This window comes from Dermacentor silvarum, chromosome 4, assembly GCF_013339745.2.
Source record: "Dermacentor silvarum isolate Dsil-2018 chromosome 4, BIME_Dsil_1.4, whole genome shotgun sequence".
Lineage (NCBI taxonomy): Eukaryota > Metazoa > Arthropoda > Arachnida > Ixodida > Ixodidae > Dermacentor > Dermacentor silvarum.
This window is the reverse complement of record NC_051157.2, coordinates 118,475,127-118,494,399: the sequence shown is the minus strand read 5'-3', so window position 1 is coordinate 118,494,399 and position 19,273 is coordinate 118,475,127. Positions and strand designations below refer to the sequence as shown.

At 45.3% G+C, this 19,273-nt stretch overlaps 2 protein-coding genes across 2 annotated transcripts in view; both read left to right on the top strand.

The window, feature by feature from the left end:
• LOC119450575 (isatin hydrolase-like) overlaps positions 1-6,218 on the top strand; it is a 53,665-nt gene extending 47,447 nt beyond the window's left edge. Inside the window, exon 4 of the transcript XR_007466477.1 lies at positions 6,209-6,218. The gene's annotated coding sequence lies outside the window, so the exon portion shown is untranslated. The remainder of the gene's footprint in view (positions 1-6,208) is intronic.
• Positions 1,962-11,291, top strand: LOC119448251 (isatin hydrolase). Its single transcript, XM_037711661.2, has 4 exons — positions 1,962-2,060; positions 3,998-4,234; positions 8,125-8,389; positions 10,907-11,291. Exons 2-4 carry the CDS (start codon positions 4,008-4,010, stop codon positions 11,219-11,221), a joined length of 807 nt encoding a protein of 268 aa, XP_037567589.1. The 5' UTR covers positions 1,962-2,060; positions 3,998-4,007; the 3' UTR covers positions 11,222-11,291.
• The last annotated feature ends 7,982 nt before the right edge of the window (positions 11,292-19,273 follow it).

Genomic DNA, 19,273 nt, shown 5'->3' with positions numbered 1-19,273 from the left:
AACCCACTGCTTCCAGTCTAGGCTGTAATCACTAAACTGATAGATCAGTAACACTCCGTATGATGCAACGCTATTCTTGGCCGTAACAACCTGGTGGTCAAACAGCGAGACTTGGTTTGTCGAATGTAGGGACAGTTTTCCTCGACTCTAACTTTAGGAAATGCAGAAGAGTAAGGCGCTATTTACATGTGTATTTTCGTCAGTAGTTTTCTGCCTTCGGGCTCCGAGTCGTCTTGAAGGTCTACGCTTGGAATTATGCTCCCTCCCAAACAAAAGCTCCTACAACTGCTGCCGCGAGTGAAATGACGCCGTGCCACCTACGATATTTGAGGGAAAGCTTTTTTTTCCTCCCTGTACATTTGCAGTGTAGCCATATTGTGCACAACTGGCAACTGTGAACACTGTGAGCTACTATGTAAATAAATATGTGGCGTTGTCCCTGCGACTTCGTTGCTGGCGTCGACGCCGTCGATACTGTCGATATTGTTTTCCACTAACCGATTGACACTTGCCGAATTCTCCATTGTGGGTATGTTGTGCATGTGTGAGGCTGATTGTTACTGCCGTTTAAGGTGGCGGTCCCACTCCGGCGGCACGAGTCCCCCGTTTTCCGCATTCTTGGAGCAACCGTGGCGGCTCTTCTACTTAGGATATGAAGTTGTCGTATAAACCATAAAAAGCTTAATTCTTGTAGATTACAACTATATCTAATATAAAGATATTCATTGGTGTGATTAAGAAATAAATGTTCAAGAACAAGCATAAGATACATGGTTTTTGCGAACTGTGTCTCAGTTGTGACCATATTTAGAAGAAATTACCGCACTTACTGCATTGCGGCTTGCTCTGTAGCTTTGGGACATATTTATCTAGTTCCTAGACGTAGAAAAATAATTTTGAATTTTTACTTTTTGGATAAGTTGCTTTTCAAAATTGCCAAATATCACAATTTTCTGCTGTAAACAGCCCGGCAACAACATGCTCAAGGAAGCTAAATTGTGGATAAAGTAGAAGTCAAGGAATTGCCATTTAGGACGCAAAATTTCATTCATGTAACTTAATTAGTTCTCCTAATATTGTGGCCGAAATTAAGGAATAGTTATAATTCTGGTGAAGGAATCGTGTGAAGGACAGCTTTTACACGATGTACTACATAAAGTCATCTTCGTGTGCTACAACAGCATTGCTGGTTCTGGCAGCCGAAATATACGCATAAGCGCCACCGCTCTCTGAGTCTGTGCGTAGCAGAAAACCTTACACTAGTTACCCTTCGCTGTTGGTTCACGATAGCGCAGTGTTTAGCGCACTTGGCTTCCAAATGCACATTGCTGCAGTAGTGTGGGATGGGCGACGGTGAAGCTAGAAGTGACGAGGCGGCCTGACCACAAGAAAATAACGTCGTAATAATGTCCCAAAAGCACAAGACCAACCCAGGTCCTAGCACTTAACTGCTGTCGTAGTAAAAAACGCATTCGTACACGTGCAATTGCTAAATAAGGAAAACAAGGAAAACAATGACAAAATTTATACATGCGCAATGCTTCTATAAAGTTCTGGCTGAATGCACTGATTGCAGCAATATCTGGTACGTGGGCTCTCAACTCTGGGAGGAGTATCCTACTAACACTAACGTTGATATTCACCGCAACTCAATCTCGCGTCCGAAATTCGAAACGGCTCGCTGAAGTTATCCAGTGGTAGTTACATAACGGATGTTACGGCACGCAGGCCTTCTGTTGATACGTTCCAGACCAGAGCTCAACTCGAATAACGCTTGCTGAATGATAAGATCTAGCGTGACGGACGGCAACGAGTGCTTGAAATAGAGAACCTTCGTGGTTTCCAATGTCAACTTTTCTATCTTGCATGAATTCTGACATAAAGCGTCTCTTGACTGGCTATTTTCTTATTTTGTAAAGTGATCGTCGACGTCAAGAGCATATCTTAACAGTTTGCGCACGGCTGCGCCCGGCACAAAGTCTTGACTCTGGCGTGATTGTGGCACTTGCATACCACGACAGCGGCGGCGGTAGCAGCTCCTCTGGGAACATCGAACATCTGTAAGCGTTTTACTGCAACCACTTTGCGTGCAAAATGCTTGACGCTTTGATATCAGAGTCCATACTCATAAGGCATTTTTTATTGCATAGGGCTGCAGCATTGGTATAATTTTCAAACTGTATTCAGCTCGAAAAAGCAAAATGAAGATGAATGTGAATACAACGGCTGATGTACACCCGTGAGAAACATTATATGGACCAGGGGTTGAGTGATAAAGCCGATTTTTTCACCTTCCTGTGAATGCAATTTGAAATTCTGGACCGCAGTTCAAACTTGGCATGTGAAATTTTTCAGTATACTTCTCAATTCAAGTTCGTGCTTGGTAATTAGGAAGAAATTCAGTTTTCTTGGCGACCCTGTAGTCCATATAATTTAGCTCACGGGTGTACGTCCAACTAGAAAGTTCTTTTTTTTAGATTGGGCATCGAGAAAACACAAAAGTTATCGTAGTAAATCAAACCGGCTGCCAATCAGGATGTGCAACGGGTACTTCACCTTTTGGCCATGCCATTCATTCTTCCAGCAAATTTTTGGTTGTGTGGCTAAGCCACTACGAAAATTGCTCTTTTTCAAGAATTCGAAGTGCCGTAAAGTTTTGCAGTTGACTGTATTACCAGGCCAAATAAGAAACAGGGCAAGAAGGAAGTTAAAAAAGAAACCAGCATGTATTTAGCATGACTATTAAAGTCAGCTTGGGAGCTTGGAGTTAAGTGATAGAAGAAAGAAAATGCTATTAGTATGTAATGAGCACTACTATGTCGAACTAAAGCAATATAACGCCACTAAGCATGGCGTGGACGTTTACTTGGTTATATGCCAACAGCTAGAACAGAAATGGCTACAAATGCATTTTAGGGAAGAAGCGGTATAGTTGCACATAAGCACTACACCACGTATCACATTACGAGATAGGTGGCTTCAAGCGGATGAGAAAACGGGGGTTCAGAATGATGTCAATAACCACATAACAGTCGAACGTACCCGTGGCCATAATTGTTCGTTAACAAAGGTACTGCATACAACAACACAAAAATTGACTCCGACGCAAGATTATTAGGTTCCGAATGTTTCACGCAGCCATGGAACTCCAGGCCACTGAAATTACGGTTTGCTCGGCACGCAAGTGGTGGTAAGGAACAAATATTGTTGGGTGAGATTACTTTGCTGTGGTCACGGAGATCAGGCGCCATCCATGGTAACTTGTCATTGGAGGGGTACTTCTTGTTGCGTTAATTGGTGGTGCATAGCTATGTGTATGGCTATGATGTGTATGTGTTAATTTACGCTCCTACGTATGCATATTCGTCGTCATTGGTGGCAATTATCTTTTAGGCTTGCACTAATTCAAATAACCTACTCTTGTAGAAGGACTGTATAGGAGAATCCGTATAATGGAAATATAATGTACTATTCAATTATTACATTAAACCTTATGTGTTTGCACATACCGCCAGAAGTTCGTACCGTGTGACTTTTTGGAGCAGGTCAAACCCTTTCATTCTTAAAGGAATTTTCCAGAGCAGTAACACTGATTTTCTATGCACACTTCCTTTGTACACCAAGCCCCAACATGTAAAAGTGTACCACTAGCACTCTGATGAACACTTCGCAAGTTGGATGTGGCAGAACATTATGATACGACTGACGCATGTGAATTGTGTGAAACAGGCTAGAAATTTCTTTTTTCTTCTGAGAGAGAGAGAGAGAAATGATGAGGGCACGTAGTGCGTGGCATAGATGTCAGTCACTTTCGCAATTGCCCCATGGCGTTGACTGGGTCTCCACTAAATTTACAACGCACATGGACTATAGGACAAGAAAAGCCGACAATACACCAACACTGGCGTAGTGCAAGCTACTTACGTTCCGGTCTTTGTATGTCGTAGTTTTATCGTGTATTACCGGCTTGCCCAGATATCACCTTCCATCTTTCCAGCTCCTGTCAGATGAACGTTGCGATGGCGTCAACGTTCTCGGCCATCATCTTGCTCTCGTGTGCTGTCCTAGTAAGCCGCATAGCTGCGAGAAGCCCATCAAGCTGCGGGGGTCTGTTCGTGCCACCCGAGAAGCTCGTCGACCTGTCGCACAGCTTCAACAACAGGACAATCTTCTGGTCTGATGACGCCGAATTTCGCCTCAATATCTCGCGTGAGGGAAGTACCCCTGAAGACTGGTACGTAAAGTGTATCAGCGCTCTCTGCGCGACAGTAATTTGTTCGGACATTCACGAACAACTAAAGGCGAACACGAGGAAGAATTGGTCTTTCCAGTCAAGTAACAGTTATAAAAAGTGCAGTTTTTCAGACTATTAGAAAGCTGTGCGAAGTACGGACATGCTAACGACATATATTTTGCCCTAATGTTGCGCACATATATTGGTAGTCGCGTATATGTTGGTCATCAGATTGCGACTGAGATAAGCAACACAAATTTGGATATTCCATGTAAAGCTCTAGCAGTGTTGTTATTTCATCGCCAACCGATTGTTCTTTCAACGCCGTGTTATGCTCGAGATTTGGTACATATTTAGTCAAGGGCGCCCTGTATGTTTTACAGCGTACAAAAGCAACCTTACGAAGCACCTGGCCAATTCACAATGCTTCACACAGCTTTTTTGCCAAGGAAACCGCCAAAATATGTATGCATGTTGCGAAATGAAAGTGAATTGAATTGAATTTTCATTCGTAAGCGCGCTATTTCCCAATGGCAAGCCGCTGTCGTTAATAATGTCCCTCTTCCGGATTGACTAGCATCTGGTCTTAGAAGCAGGTCTAACGTAAGAGTTGTCTTGTCAATACGGGCTCTGATCTGAAGTACATACTGGAATTCAGTTAGGTTACATTTTTTTGGAAGCTCACAGAACTAGTTAAAGAAGTTTCACAGTGTGAATTGGTAACAAAAGTGTTTTATTTGTGATGTTTTTTCTTGTCTTGTGCTTGGAACGAAGTTATGCACTGAACGCGCGATTATTGTCATAAACATTTTCCCACTGGTTTATCGTAAATTTTTTTTATACCACTGCTCACTTCCCACATCGGAACCACTACTTCCATGGGAATTGGCATAGTGCAGCTCCTTGTTTTTGTAATGCATGCCAGAACCAATCTCACGATGAATGTCAACTTTATTGTGATTAGCACTCAAGCTAACCAAGATAGCGACACACCGTATTGCCACAGTAGAGATGCGTCGCATATAAGGCATGTATGCAGCCGGGCTGCTCTCTTACGCTTCCTTTTCAAGCACGCTGCGTCATTCGGAGGCGCTGCCGCGAAGTCCGCAGGTAGCACTTGTGTGAATACACATTCAGACAACTTTGTCTGATTACTATGACGCGGGTTAGATTCCACCCAGCACCCTAGAAATATTCAATGATTAACGCGATAGCGTTAAGGGCCCCGTGTCGCAGAAAATCCGGCGTCGGCGTGGATGTCGGCGTCCGTGGCGGAAAAAGTCGTGCGCAACCACCGCATCCGCAAGGTGTTAGTGCAAGAGGAAATCATTCCGAACCACCTCGACCACGCAGCCCCTTCAGTTGTGGTGCAGGGTTTTGGTGAACCAAAATTGAATTTCTCATCAGGAAAAGGGCGAAGCAATGAATGCGATAGCAACACAGCAATTTCATACGAAGTAAGGTGAGCGGCTTTGGTAACAACATGAATTGTAGTAAACATGAGCTGATTAAGTAAGGAGGTGTGCTGCGGCGTAAGTAGACCGACATGACGAGAGACTCGATGACCACGAGAAGGCGCGTGTGAAACGGTGGTGTCGATGAGAAGCGCTTCCCGTGGGCGGCGCGTGCGAACGTACACATCTGTAGCGCTGCACTGCCGATCCGGGCAGCATTGCATGTGTAGCGTGCGTTGGAAAATGTGGCCCGACTATTACAAACTGAATGAACAAGCGTGGTGTGAGCGCGCACAAACAAACATGAATAGATCACACTGAATGACTGCAGACAACGACCGTCAAAACTCTGGCAGCAAGCGGATACGCCGCAGCGGCGAAGGTACGTGCGGTCTATCGCTTCAACGGAAACTGAGCGGCGAATGCACGGCGCATAAAGGTCAGAGCCGTGTGTAGATAAGAGACGGTGCCTATCATCAGAAAAATTGTAAAGCACAACTGAAGCACAAGCTACGTACAGATTGGCGTCGGAGTGTTATTTCAATGTACGAGAAAACATAATTCTGTTACTGGGAAACTCAAACACAAACCTCTTTTGCCAGCATTTCTGCCATAAAAACACTGGCTCACTCGGGTAGCCTACTTGCGAAAATCTTATCCAGATGGCGCTGGCATCCTCAGTAGGCCAAATTGTGACTTGGCCCGCCAAATAAGTTTTTTGGACACGCGCGCGCGTCGGGGCAATAGCAAACAATTAATAAAATAATGAAGAAAGATCCTAGGACCTTCACATTAAAATATAAGACGACCTATATTGCCCCTGGAAAAACGTATTCCCAGCAATTCCCAGCGAAAGTGAAGCCGACTTTAAAGGGATCGGCGTAAGCTTGGTCTTTGTAAGCTGGCTTTCCCACGTTCTGTGTTGCAGTGGATGAAGCCTACTTGCCGGTTGCGAACGATGCGATGCGAACGGGTCCCGATAACGCTATCGCGTTCTACTCTTAAAAGCGAATCTTCAGCGTCCTCCAATTTTTCTTTTGTATACGTCGAGCATCTCCATCGAAACTTTCTCTCACTGTAGATGATGCCTAGGGCGATAATCGGTAACTTCTGACTACGCGGTATACAGGAATAGAGAAGGCCGCACGCCAGTCATATATTAATGAAATGTTGAGTGCTGGGCTTGTTTGTACTTCACCACCAAAGCTACGCAGCACATTGACACATGGGCAACATTACATATGCAATCAAAGCGATTGTCTATTTATTTTATCCTTGTTTTGATCCGCTTGCAAACACTGGCGTAAATTGTTACAGACCCGTCCATGAAGACGCACGTCGAAGAAGACGCACGTTTAGTATATGTAAATGGGGTACCAGCCACGAATTTTTAGCGCACCACTTCATAACTTATTAATCGCGGCAATATTCGCGTCTTGATCATCCTACATCAAAAGTTTTCGAGTTCTTCCCTTCCCCAGCGTAAAGCAGCAAATTAAAACGTACAACCCGAGCCGGGTTCTCGGGCTTTCTATGAAAGAAATGATATCTCTGTCCATAAGCTTTCCCCATCTTCAAGGAGGTTGCACTCTTAGAGGTGGGAGACATGGTGCACGTCTCTTTTTTTTTCTGTAGGATTGTATACGTAGTAGTCCAAAAAACGTGATTTTCTACTGTTCCTTGCAGCAGGCTCATATTGTTTTTACTTAATTATATGTGGTCACTAATCATCATGGGTATATGAACCGTGCTTAGAAACAACGACAACAGCAACAACTGTTGGCTGTTTCACCTTAGAGAACCATTTGAGTGACTTTAAACGAGATCAAGAGGTTTTTTTTATAAACATTCTTTCTAACTTTGACGTTCCGAGTAAAAAATTATTACGTTAAACTTAGTCAAATAAAAGTGCACAGGTTTGTTATTCACTAAAAGGCGTATCTGGCGTAAATCGCAACAAGCTGGGATGTCCATGGAAATAGGAAATACCAAAGATGAGCAAGTTTCATAAATGTTGCGTTTTCGATTTTTTTTTCAAAAAGTTACATTGCTCACAAATCAAAACGATGATGTGAGCTATTTCCCCTTTACTTCTGTTTGCACCGTAAATATAGATATTTGCTATATTAGACTTGCATGGCCTTAATCATTATCACGAACTTAAGAAAAAAAAAAAACATTCCGTAAAATTGTCGTCCATGTCCGACGACATTTGAAGCTTTCTTTTTTTTCCTGTTTACTAATAGCTTAATTCGTTAAAAACAAGTAGCAGTTTAGCACTATCCACTCAAGTGTGCGTAATGTGTAAAATCATCAGAAAAATTTAGAGTGTCAAATATACCACATGTTTCCATCTGTCGTGTAATTGACCTCCTGGCAAAAAGAAAGAAAGAAAGAACGAAAGGAAGAAAGAAAGAAAGACCTTGGTTCTTTTAGGTACCAGGCAGACGTCATCGAGGTGGCCACCCATGGCGGCACGCATCTGGACTCGCCAATTCACTTTGCCCCCGACAAGTGGACTGTGAGCCAGATACCACTCGAACGGCTCATGTTCGTCCCTATCGCACTCGTGGATGTTGAGGCACAGGCGAGCGAGAACCCCGTGTACGAGTTGTCCGTCGAAGACATCGAGCGCTGGGAGGCAGAGCATGGTCACGTTCCTCATGGTGCTCTTCTTATCGAGAGGACTGGACGCTCTAAGGTGAGGTGACAAAAGGATGCGCGAGTAAAGAAAATGCCTAAGCGAGATGGTACGCTGAAGCAACTCGAATAGCCGACGGGTTCTAAGTCTGAGGCTGTGCATGCTTCGAGTAAATCAATTTTGGAGATACGGCTGGGAAGCTATTGCCTCGAAAAAGAATCCTCTCCTCAATGAAGAGCTTTCGTATTTGTAGAGACGTAAATAATCAAGAATTGCTTGCTCATTGACCTAATGGTCACATTACCGGGCTTACATGGTGAGGCACTAAGATTGGGAGAGGGGGACGAAATTTCGCGCTGGCTATGAAGCGGTGTCAATCTGTTGCAGGTCGTTTATTTGCTTAACATTTTAACCCTTGCAGAAATGCAGAAATGCACTGATCAGTAATAACTGAACCAAGAGCCTGTGTACATTGTGGTTATCCGGTTAGTCGTCTCATTCCGAGACAGACGTTTAACATACTTTTCAGGCTCCCTGACATTCATGTAAATATCGAGCATGACTAGGTAGTTTTCTGTAATCACGTATACAAATAAGCTGTATTTCATAAAAAAAACGACAATCGCAGTAACCGTGCAATGGTATTGCGATCAAATGTATATGTTCATTTTTTTTCTAAATTGAATGCACACATATATTATTATGTAACAGTTTCTTCAGATTTCACCAGTGGTGGAACGTCTGGGAATCAAAGACTTCTGAGGAGTGGACTGACGAAATTGAGACATAAGCCATAAAAGTCATCCTCATTGAATTGTTCAAGGACGTGCAGTTGTTCTGAAATGACAAGCAAAAAGAAGCTTTGCTTGCGAAATGTGACTTTGAAGTCGTCATATGAATACAGAATGAGTAGCTGCATTTTCTTTCATATAATATCATTTACGCTTGGAGTCGAGTCGCTATAGCTTTCTGGAAAAAAAAAATGTTTTGACAAGCCCTTTGATTTGGGTCAGGGGTAAGTTATTATCTCTAGAAGCAAAATTACACTGAAAGTGTTTTGTATCAGCAGTTTATTTCAACATGTTCAGTGTTTGCATTGTCTCTCTCTCTCCCGTGCTACAAACAGTAAACATGCCTTTCTTCCCCACCCCCCTCACGCCCCCGTCTTGCGTTTTTGTGTGTGTGTGTGTGTGTGTGTGTGTTTGCGGTGCACTTACGCATACACTTACTATGGACTCGTGAAATCACACGAGCGGTGGAAAGTTGGAAAATAAACATTCATGAAACTACAATACTGTTTAAATGGCTCACTAAACTGAGAAACAAAAATGACATGGTTGTACTTACTGTAAGTATGGTAAAAAGAAGCTAAACATAAGCACTAAAGAAGTTTATACTGGTGAAGCGTTATTCCGAAAAACTATGTAACTACATTTAATGAAGAAAGGTAGGTCCCCAGCTGCGTAAGCGAAAAACAAACTTCCATGTTTCAAATATTACGTTAATGCTGGTACATCACTGTAACGTTATTCGGGTATTTGTGCCCTTTTGGCGCTTAGTAAGTTCTTCAAAGTTGCTAGGACGAGTTGTTGGACTCTTGCAAGTGCAATTTGGCCTTCCTTTACCGATAAACGCTGAATTACACCCGAATTCACCACGTCCGGACGAACTGGTGCGGAAACATCAGGCCAGAGCCGTCAGCCGTCTTTTGTTCTTGCTTTTTTTTATTTCTTGACTTCCCAAGCCTTCTGCCTCGGTAAGAACGGTTCTTTTGCAAACATGGAAGCACAATTTCGTAAACCAGAGGAGCCTAATATTGATTTTTATTCTGCGTTTAATTAGGAATACCCTGACTGTCGTTGTTATTCGCATGGTTTGTCATTGTGGCATGTTATGGTCCAAAAATTGTGCAAGGGCCTTCTTCGTGAAGAATCGGCGTACGTGGCCTGTGGAACTTACGTTTCGCAATTTCGTTTGCAGTCTGTGAACTGGTCTCTCCGTATCCAGGCATGTGTAAGCCCTTTCACTCTTGTGGCCTTTGTCCCTGGACGTAGCCACGGACTTGTAATAGTACAATTAGTATATTCGCGTGTTTGCCGTGATGTCAAAACCGTGTGGTGTCCCGTCAAATTTACCTTGTTACCAAGACATCTTTTCAAGTTACTTATTAGGATTGCACATTTGGGAAGCGCGTGACATTCCATCTATAACAGCACAGTTGTTGACAGGAACAAGAGAAAGACGCGAATGGGGCATGCACTGACTAACAACCTAATTTATAACACGTAAGCAGTAGATAATATGCCCCACCACGTCAGTCCTTCAATCCGTGCCTGCGCACACATCTCGTGATACAGATATCAGGCGCCCAAAATTTTTATCACATGGCTCAACTGTTAGAGGGTTGCAGGACTGACGTGGTCGAGCATATAAGCTACGGTTTACATGTAATAATTCAGTTCGTAGTCAGCGCATGCCCATTTATCTTCTTTCGCTTGTCCCTGCCAAACTTGGTGTGGTTGAAGGTGTTTTTGAAGGTCTGTTATTTATCTCACTACATGCGCTCTATTTTCCCAGCTGTGGCCGAACCGCAACGCTTACTTGGGGATCGACGACAATGGATGGCGGCGTTTCCCGACTGTGTCACCAGAGGCTGCGCGGTTCCTGGTTGAGCAGCGTCACGTATATGGCGTCGGATTAGACTCGCCTTCCGTGGACCTGTTCAACTCTTCGACGACGCACAGGATTCTTGCTACCCATAACGTGTACATACTCGAAAACTTGGCCGATCTGTCGCGTCTCCCCGCCCTCGGCGCCACAGCCATCGTGCTGCCCATCAAAGTATGCAAGGCCAGTGGTGCTCCGGTGCGCGTGGTGGCCATTCTGTCGTGAACCATTCACCACGTGGGTCTTCCGTGATGCGGCTTTCAGATTAAAGAGATTCAAAGGGAAAACTCAGTGTGATACTTAATGAAAATGACCAGGTGTGTGCTAATAGTATATTTTTTTTGAGGCCGAGACAAACAAAACTCGAATAGCGCCAGAAGCGATGGTAATAGAAAGTCGAATACTTTTCTAATAGTATTCGGATAATCAAGTGCCATTCTCACCGCTGATCTTCCTATCCGAATATGTGCACAATGTTACGAAGGTTCTGTCATTACACTGCGCGTTATGAAGAGGTCTTTCAATGCAGAGCTAGAGCATTAGAAGGAAACACACAGTTTATTCGCACAGTAAGACTCATTGGCGACTGCGAATGATAGCGGTTTAACAAAAATTGGAAGACGCTTAAGCTTCCCATTTAAGAGTAGAACGCGATAGCGCCACGTTCGCATCGCATTTTTCTTTCAGTGGGCTTCACTGCAACAGAGCACGTGGGAAAGCCAGCTTACAAAGACCAAGCTTAGAACAATCCCCATAGAGTCGGCTTCACTTTTCAACAGAAATGCATTGCTGTGAAGACGTTTTTCCAGGTGCAATATAAGTCGTCTTATTAAAATGTGAAGGCCCCAGCACCATTCTTATTAATTTATTAATTGTTTGCTAATGCCCCGATGCGCGCGCGTGTCGGAAACGCATTAGGCCGGCGAAGTTCCAATTTGACCGATGATGATGATGATGATTTATTGGCATCCCCTTTGAAACGAGGCGGCGAGAAATAGTCACCTAGCCTGCTTGATTTAATCAGGTATACTATACATGTTCTTTATCTAGCATTTTTGTATACCTCTCATTATTATTTTTCTTTTTCAAAAATTTGCCTTGTGCCGCTGCCTATGATTTTAAGAGATCAGGTCGTATCCATCTTTTCCCTGCTTTTTTTCCACCAGTACTCCAATCGTCTCTTGCTGGTCTCTACGGCTGATCTGTTTATGTTTCCTTCCACTTTGAAACTAAGCGCTTCTGGGAGTTGCACGTTACCTACGGTTCTCGCTGGGTGGATCCCGTCGCATTCCATCAGGATGTGCTGAGTGGTTTCTGGATCTTTACTGCAGCATGCACATGTCTCACCTAGTTCCGAATATTTGTTCCGATATGTTTTCGTCCTTAGGCAACCGGCTCGAGCCTCAAATAGCAAGGCACTGCCCTTTGTGTTATCGTACAGATTTTCCCTTCTAATTTCTTTCTTCTCATTCTTGTAAATCTCCATTGTCCTTTTTGTTTCCATTCTTTGCATCCAATTCACGGTCTCTATTTCTCTCACTTTCTTTCTGATGACTCCTGGTTGTCTATTTGCAGTTTCGATAATCCTGTACTTGGTTGCCAACTTCCTTGACCTCTTCCTCCATTCTGTGTCTACGCTTTTCATGTAGAGATACTTGTGCACTTTAGCCGCCCATTTATTTTCATCCATGTTCCTGAGCCTTTCTTCAAAACTAATTTTGCTCTGTGCTTCTCTGACTTCAAAAGAGGCCCAACCCATGTCACCCTGCACTGCCTCATTTGTGGTATTACCGTGGACTCCCAAAGCCAACCGGCCTACTGATCTTTGGTTAGCTTCCAATCCCGCCAATATATCCGATTTTAAGCATATAATGGCATTTGCGAATGTTAGCGCTGGCACCATTACTCCTTTCCAGATTCCACGCACCACCTCATACTTATTGTGGCCCCACAGTGCTCTGTGTTTCATTATTGCTGCATTCCGCTTCCCCTTTATTTTCAGATTATCTTGGTGGTTGTTTGAGTAATTCGTTCCTTCGTTTATGTGTACGCCGAGGTACTTATATTGCTTCACTATGGGTATTACTTGCTGTTGAATTGACACCACGAAGTTACTCGTGTGTTCATTAAAGATCATAATTCCTGATTTCTCTGTGCTAAACTGAAGGCCTAGATTTGTCGCTGCATTCCCACAGATATTCGCAAGTATCTGTGAATCTTTTTTATTGTCCGCTAGTAGCACAATGTCGTCTGCGTACATCAGTCCGGGGACCTTCTGTTGCACCATTTGTCCATTACGCATGTAGGATAAATCAAAACCTAATTCGCTGTTTTCCAGTCGTCTTTCTATACCCTTGACGTAAAGCGTGAACAACAATGGTGACAGAGCGCATCCTTGCTTCAATCCTTGGTGAATTCCCACCATTTCATTTCCTTTTCTACCTTCCTATACCACTTTTACTTGGTTGTCTCTATATATCTCCCTCAGCAGCTCCACGAAATCGTCATCTATGCCTTCGTATTGAAGAATATCCCACAACAATTCCCTGTCTACGTTTTCATAAGCTCCTTTAATATCTAGAAATGCTATCCGTAAAGGTCTTTTCTGAGCAACTGAAATCTCTATGCACTGAGTTAGTACAAACATATTGTCTTCTAAGCGTCTGCCTGGCCTGAACCCATTCTGTAGTTCCCCCAATACATCGTTTTTCTCCACCCACTTCGACAGTTCTAATTTTATGGCTTGCATTGCCATTCTATATATCACCGATGTTACTGTAACTGGCCTGTACGAGCTCGTCTTATCCTTATCTCCTTTGCCTTTGTAGATGAGATTCATCTTGCTTTCACGCCATCCAACGGGAATTTTCTTTGTTCTAATCACTTGCTCTATGGCATTAGTCAGCAGTGCCTTGCTTTTTGGACCGAGGTTTTTGATTAGCTGTATTGGGATTTCATTGGGTCCTGCTGCCGTGTTGTTAGGGACATTTTCTGCTGCTTTTTTCCAATAAAAGCTTTCTATGCTAAATTTTGATCTCTCTGGCCCCTCTGCTGTTGCTGGATCAGTTGTCTGAACTGCGCTCTTTCTCGTGCCGAAGTTATCCCTAATAACGTCTGTGATGTACCGCATCGCATCATCTCCTTCGTAGATGTTACCGTCTTCATCCCTTATAGCCGTTTGCGAGTTTTTAGTTGGAGCTCCGAGTGCTTTTATATGGTTCCAGAGTCTTTTTGGAGCGCTTTTGTCTCTTTTGTGAATGTTATGCACCCAACGTTCACTTGCGCATTTAATTTTCTCTTGCACGAGCTCACTCGCAACCCTTTTCTTTTCTCGGTATGTATTCCATCTAAGGAGCACCTCTTCTTCTTGTAATCCCAACTTTTTGGCTTCTCGATGAGCCCTAGATGCCTCTTTACGCTCTTCTATAGCTTGTTTTATTTCCTTGTTCCACCACTTACGTGGTTTCCTCTTGCCAATCCAACAATTGTTTTGCCGTGTCCGCCTTATTTCATGCTGCATAACGTCCACCAGTTCCTTATATTCCCAGACTGCTGTAGGAAAATCCTCAATTTTCTTCTCTATGTTGTGTGCGATCTCTGTTATTTGCTCGTCATTCATTTTTAAAAATTCTGAGGCTATTGGTTCATGCTCTGCGCTAGTATCTCGCCAAAAATTTAATGCTAAACGTCTATGATCGCTTCCCAGGCTATCTTTTCCATTTTCGTCTATTATCATTTGGCCTAGTTGTTCGTAGACCATTTCTGAGACTAAGGCGTAGTCGATACATGACTGCCTGTTTCCGCATTGCCACGTTACCTGTCGATGACACTTATTCTCCCTGTTAACTACTATAAGGTTCTGTTCATCACACAGATCCAGCACTAGAGAGCCGTTGTAATCAGTATATCCGTCTAAATCGTCCATGTGTGCGTTCATATCTCCCTCTAATATCACCTGGCCCGATTTACTGAACTCATTAATATCGCTTGTAATGCAATCAACCAATTCCTTATTTTTTTCTCTGCTATCACTACCTGTCCAAAGGTAAGCTACTCCCAGCCACGTCTTTTTACCTTGTCATGTGCCACTAATCCATAAATGCTCTTTACATGTCTCGTTTACCCTTTGCCACTTCGGACCTCGCCTAATTAGTACGCCTACGCCTCCGCCTTTCCTTGACCCGGTCATTCTGTTGCACCCTTCCCATACAAAATTGTCAATAACAGGCGGCTGCTCCAAATCTCTTAGATGCGTTTCGGTCAAGGCGTACACGCTAATCGCTTCATCATTCAGCTGCGTTTGAATTTCCAGCCATTTTTCCTGCTTGCGACCACCCTGCATGTTAATGTAGCAAATTTTACCTTCTCTATTCTTATCCTTTCTGCGTCTTTTCCTGACTCCTGGTCGTCTAATTCTGCCCTTTACTGGTGTTTCGCTACGTTCAATACTTAATCCTGCTTCCTGATTGCCTGGGGCCCGCCTAAAAAAGCTGCAGCTCACGCTGCGAATCGACGTCCGACCGGTGTTGCTACCCTTTCGCTAAAATGTATCCCGTCAACCCCAAAAGCGTCTTCGCGGCCTGCTCAGTGCACTTCTCGGTTGATGTCAATGACCGTAAAATTCATTGCTTTAGCTAGAGTCCAAATTTCCCTATTTACTGCAAGAATTACCCTTTCAATTTCATAGCCCTGCCTTTCAACCTCTGGCACCATGCACACCGCGATTTGCAATTCCTTTGAAGCATTCCGCAGGTTGGTGACCCCTTTGGCTATTTGCTTTGTGATCCCTGCTCCTCGTCCGTGCAGTACATCAATCACTCCGCCCATTATCACCACTAGGTGTCTCTCCTCCATTGTGTCCCACATGCATTCCTTGGCGGAGGATGCGTTCCGAGGATGCGAGCGCCATCTGGATATGATTTTCGCAAGTACCATACCTGAGCGCGCCGATGTTGGCATGGCAGAAATGCTGGAAAAGGGATTTGTGTTTGAGTTTCCTCGTAACAGAATTATGTTTTCTCGTACATTCAAATTACAATCCGACGCCACCATGTCTGTAGGTTGTGGTTAAGTCATACTTTACCGTTTTTCTGACGGATTTCACTTTGAGAAATTCCATTTTTGTTCACCAAAACCATGCACCACGTGGAGGGAATGCGCGGTCGGGGTGGTTGGGGAGATTTTCTCCGCCACAGACCGACGCCGGCGTTGACGCCTGATTTTCTGCGACAGGGGGCGCTTAACGCTATCGCGTAAAGCGCCCCCTGTGTGCAAGTACATTCGGTCATGCCCTTCGTGCCAACGCCGCACGAATGTACTTGCCAAATCATAGGCAGCGGTACAAGCTAAATTTTTGAAAAAGAAAGATAATGAGAGGTATACAAAAATGCTAGATAAAGAACATGTGTAGTATACCTCATTAAATCAAGCAGGCTAGGTGACTATTTGTCGCCACCCCGTTTCAAAGGGGATGCCAATAAATCATCATCATCATCATCATAAAGAATGTTTGGCTCCCTGCCGGGCTATCTCGCTCAGTGAGCGGTGACCCGTACATGCAGTGGCCGCACACTCAGAGGCTCATATATACATATATTCTAATGCGAACACAGGACAAGAGGGCAGCGTTCGCAGCGTGTTTCAACCTGAGCAGCTCAGGCAATCTCTAGCTCGCGCTTCCCGGATGACTGGCGATGTGGCTGCAGCGCCGGGCATTCGTCTTCACTACAGTCACCCCCCATCGGAAAAGGAGCCATCTTGGCGACTCATGGTGAACATAGAATCATGGGGTCGTAATACGGCTTCAGGCGTTGTACGTGGACGGTTTCACGACCACGACACCGTTGGTCCGTAGGTGGCGTGACAGGCTCGACAATATAGTTCACAGGCGATGTCTGCGCTACAACACGGTAGGGTCCTTGATATTTGGATACAAACTTGGATGAGAGGCCAGCAGGAACGGCAGGAACCCAAAGCCACACAAGGGAGTCCGGAAGAAAGTGACAATGCGGGTGATCATCGTCACGTCGACATTTTTGTGGCCATTGGTCGACGGCTGTAAAAGAACGGGCGAGTTGACGGAATTCCTCGGCGTGGCGGGCAACTTCAGAGATGGGTGTACATTCGGATGAATCGGGCCTGTACGGAAGAATGGTGTCGAGGGTAGTCGAAGGTTCGCGGCCATACAAGAGGAAGAATGGGGAAAAGTGTGTGGTCGCCTGTGGTGCAGTGTTGTAGGCAAACGTGATGAATGGCAGAATGAGGTCCCAATCAGTGTGATCGGAGGCGACGTATTTGGAGAGCATCTCGCCAAAGGTGCGGTTAAATCTTTCCATGAGACCATTGGTTTGAGGATGGTAGGCGGTGGTGGTGCGATGAACGATGCGACATTCAGTAAGGAGCGTGTTTACGACTTCGGTAAGGAACACACGTCCTCTATGGCTCAAACGTTCGCGAGGTGCACTGTGACGGAGAATAAAGTTTTTCAGTGGGAAGGATGCGATATCACGAGCTGTGGCAGCAGGAAGAGCGGCTGTTTCTGCGTATCGCGTCAAGTGGTCGATGGCGACGACTATCCAGCGGTTTCAGGAAGCCGTGCTCAGCAGGGGTCCATACAGGTCAATCCCAATGCGATCGAAGGGCCTGGCAGGACACGGGATTGGCTGGAGTGGACCAGAGACATGCTGAGCAGGAACCTTGCGGCGTTGGCACGAAGGGCATGACCGAATGTACTTGCACACAAAAGTGTACATGCCACGCCAATAAAACCTGGAGCGAAGCCGGGTGTACGTCTTGAAGACACCCGCGTGTGCACACTGCTGGTCAGTGTGGAAGGCAGAACATATTTCACCACGAAGATGTCGCGGTATGACGAGCAACCACTTGCGGACGTCAGAGACGTAATTCCGGCGATAGAGAAGTCCATCCCCCATTTCGAAGTGCGAAGCTTGACGGCGCAATTAAAGCTCGAGAAGGTGGAGGAACAGTCGACGGCTTTGAAAGGAAGCGAACAAGAGCACTTATCTAGGCATCCTTGCGTTGCTCCGAAGCCATGTTGCAGCCTGCTGGGAAGTAAAGTTCTTGGTCAACGGCAGAGAGGCAGGCATCGCTTTCGCTTGACACGGGCGAACGGGAAAGCGCGTCGGCGTCGGTGTGGCGGCGGCCAGACCTGTAGACAACGCGCACATCGAAATCTTGCAACCGCAAAGCCCAGCGAGCTAATCGACCTGATGGGTCCTTCAACGTGGACAGCCAACAAAGGGCATGATGGTCGGTAATTACGTCGAAGGGGCGGCCATGGAGGTAGGGTCGAAATTTACCAAGTGCCCAGATTATGGCCAAAGATTCCTTCTCCGTAACGGAATAATTCGTCTCTGCTTTGGTGAGGGTGCGGCTTGCGTAGGCAACGACGTACTCGTCGAACCCAGATTTACGCTGCGCGAGCACAGCGCCGAGCCCAACACCGCTGGCGTCGGTGTGTACTTCGATCGGAGCACTCGGGTTGAAGTGACGCACTATAGGCGGCGGTGTTAATAGACGACGCAACTCTTCATCGTGAAACTGCAGCGCGCACAGAAGAAACGAGGACAATAAGGCGAAGGTGACAGAGAGGCGCTGGAAGACACGCAACTCTTGGAAGGCATCGTCACAGGCAGGGGACCAGGCGTAATTGTTCAAGTCGCTCCGTAGAAGCTGATTCAAGGGAACGCGGTGATGGACGCAAAATTTCGAATGAAGCGGCGAAAGTATTCAGAGGCCAAGTAAGCTGCGAAGTTCTTGTACGGAGGAAGGTTTGGGAAAATCAGCAACTGCATGTAGCTTGGCGGCGTCAGGAAGAATACCGTGTTTAGATACGCATGGCCAAGGATGGTGAGCTGACTTGCGCCAAAGTGGCATTTCTTCAGGTTGAGCTGGAGGCCGGCGGCAGTTAGGCACTGTAACACTTCCTCTAGCCTACAGAGATGGGTGGGAAAATCGGGCGAAAAAATAACCACATCATCTAAGTAGCACAGGCGCGTTTTCCTCTTGAGACCACGCAGAAGGTTGTCCATCATACGCTCAAATGTTGCTGGGGCGTTGCAACGCCCGAAAGGCATGACACGAAATTCATATAGGCCATCTGGTGTTACAAAGGCCGTTTTAGGTTAGCCTTCGGGTGCTATGGGGATTTGCCAATAGCCGCTACGTAAGTCGATAGAAAAGAAGAACTCCGCGCCTTGGAGACAGTCAAGGGCGTCGTCAATTCTCGGAAGAGGGTAAACATCTTTACGAGTTATT

What these genes read in the sequence shown, in the direction of transcription:
- LOC119448251 (XM_037711661.2), top strand. Translation starts at nt 4,008, where the DNA reads ATGAACGTTGCGATGGCGTCAACGTTCTCGGCCATCATCTTGCTCTCG. An exon ending in GGAAGTACCCCTGAAGACTG is followed by an intron (nt 4,235 to 8,124) that starts GTACGTAAAGTG and finishes TGGTTCTTTTAG; the next exon opens with GTACCAGGCAGACGTCATCG. An exon ending in AGAGGACTGGACGCTCTAAG is followed by an intron (nt 8,390 to 10,906) that starts GTGAGGTGACAA and finishes CTATTTTCCCAG; the next exon opens with CTGTGGCCGAACCGCAACGC.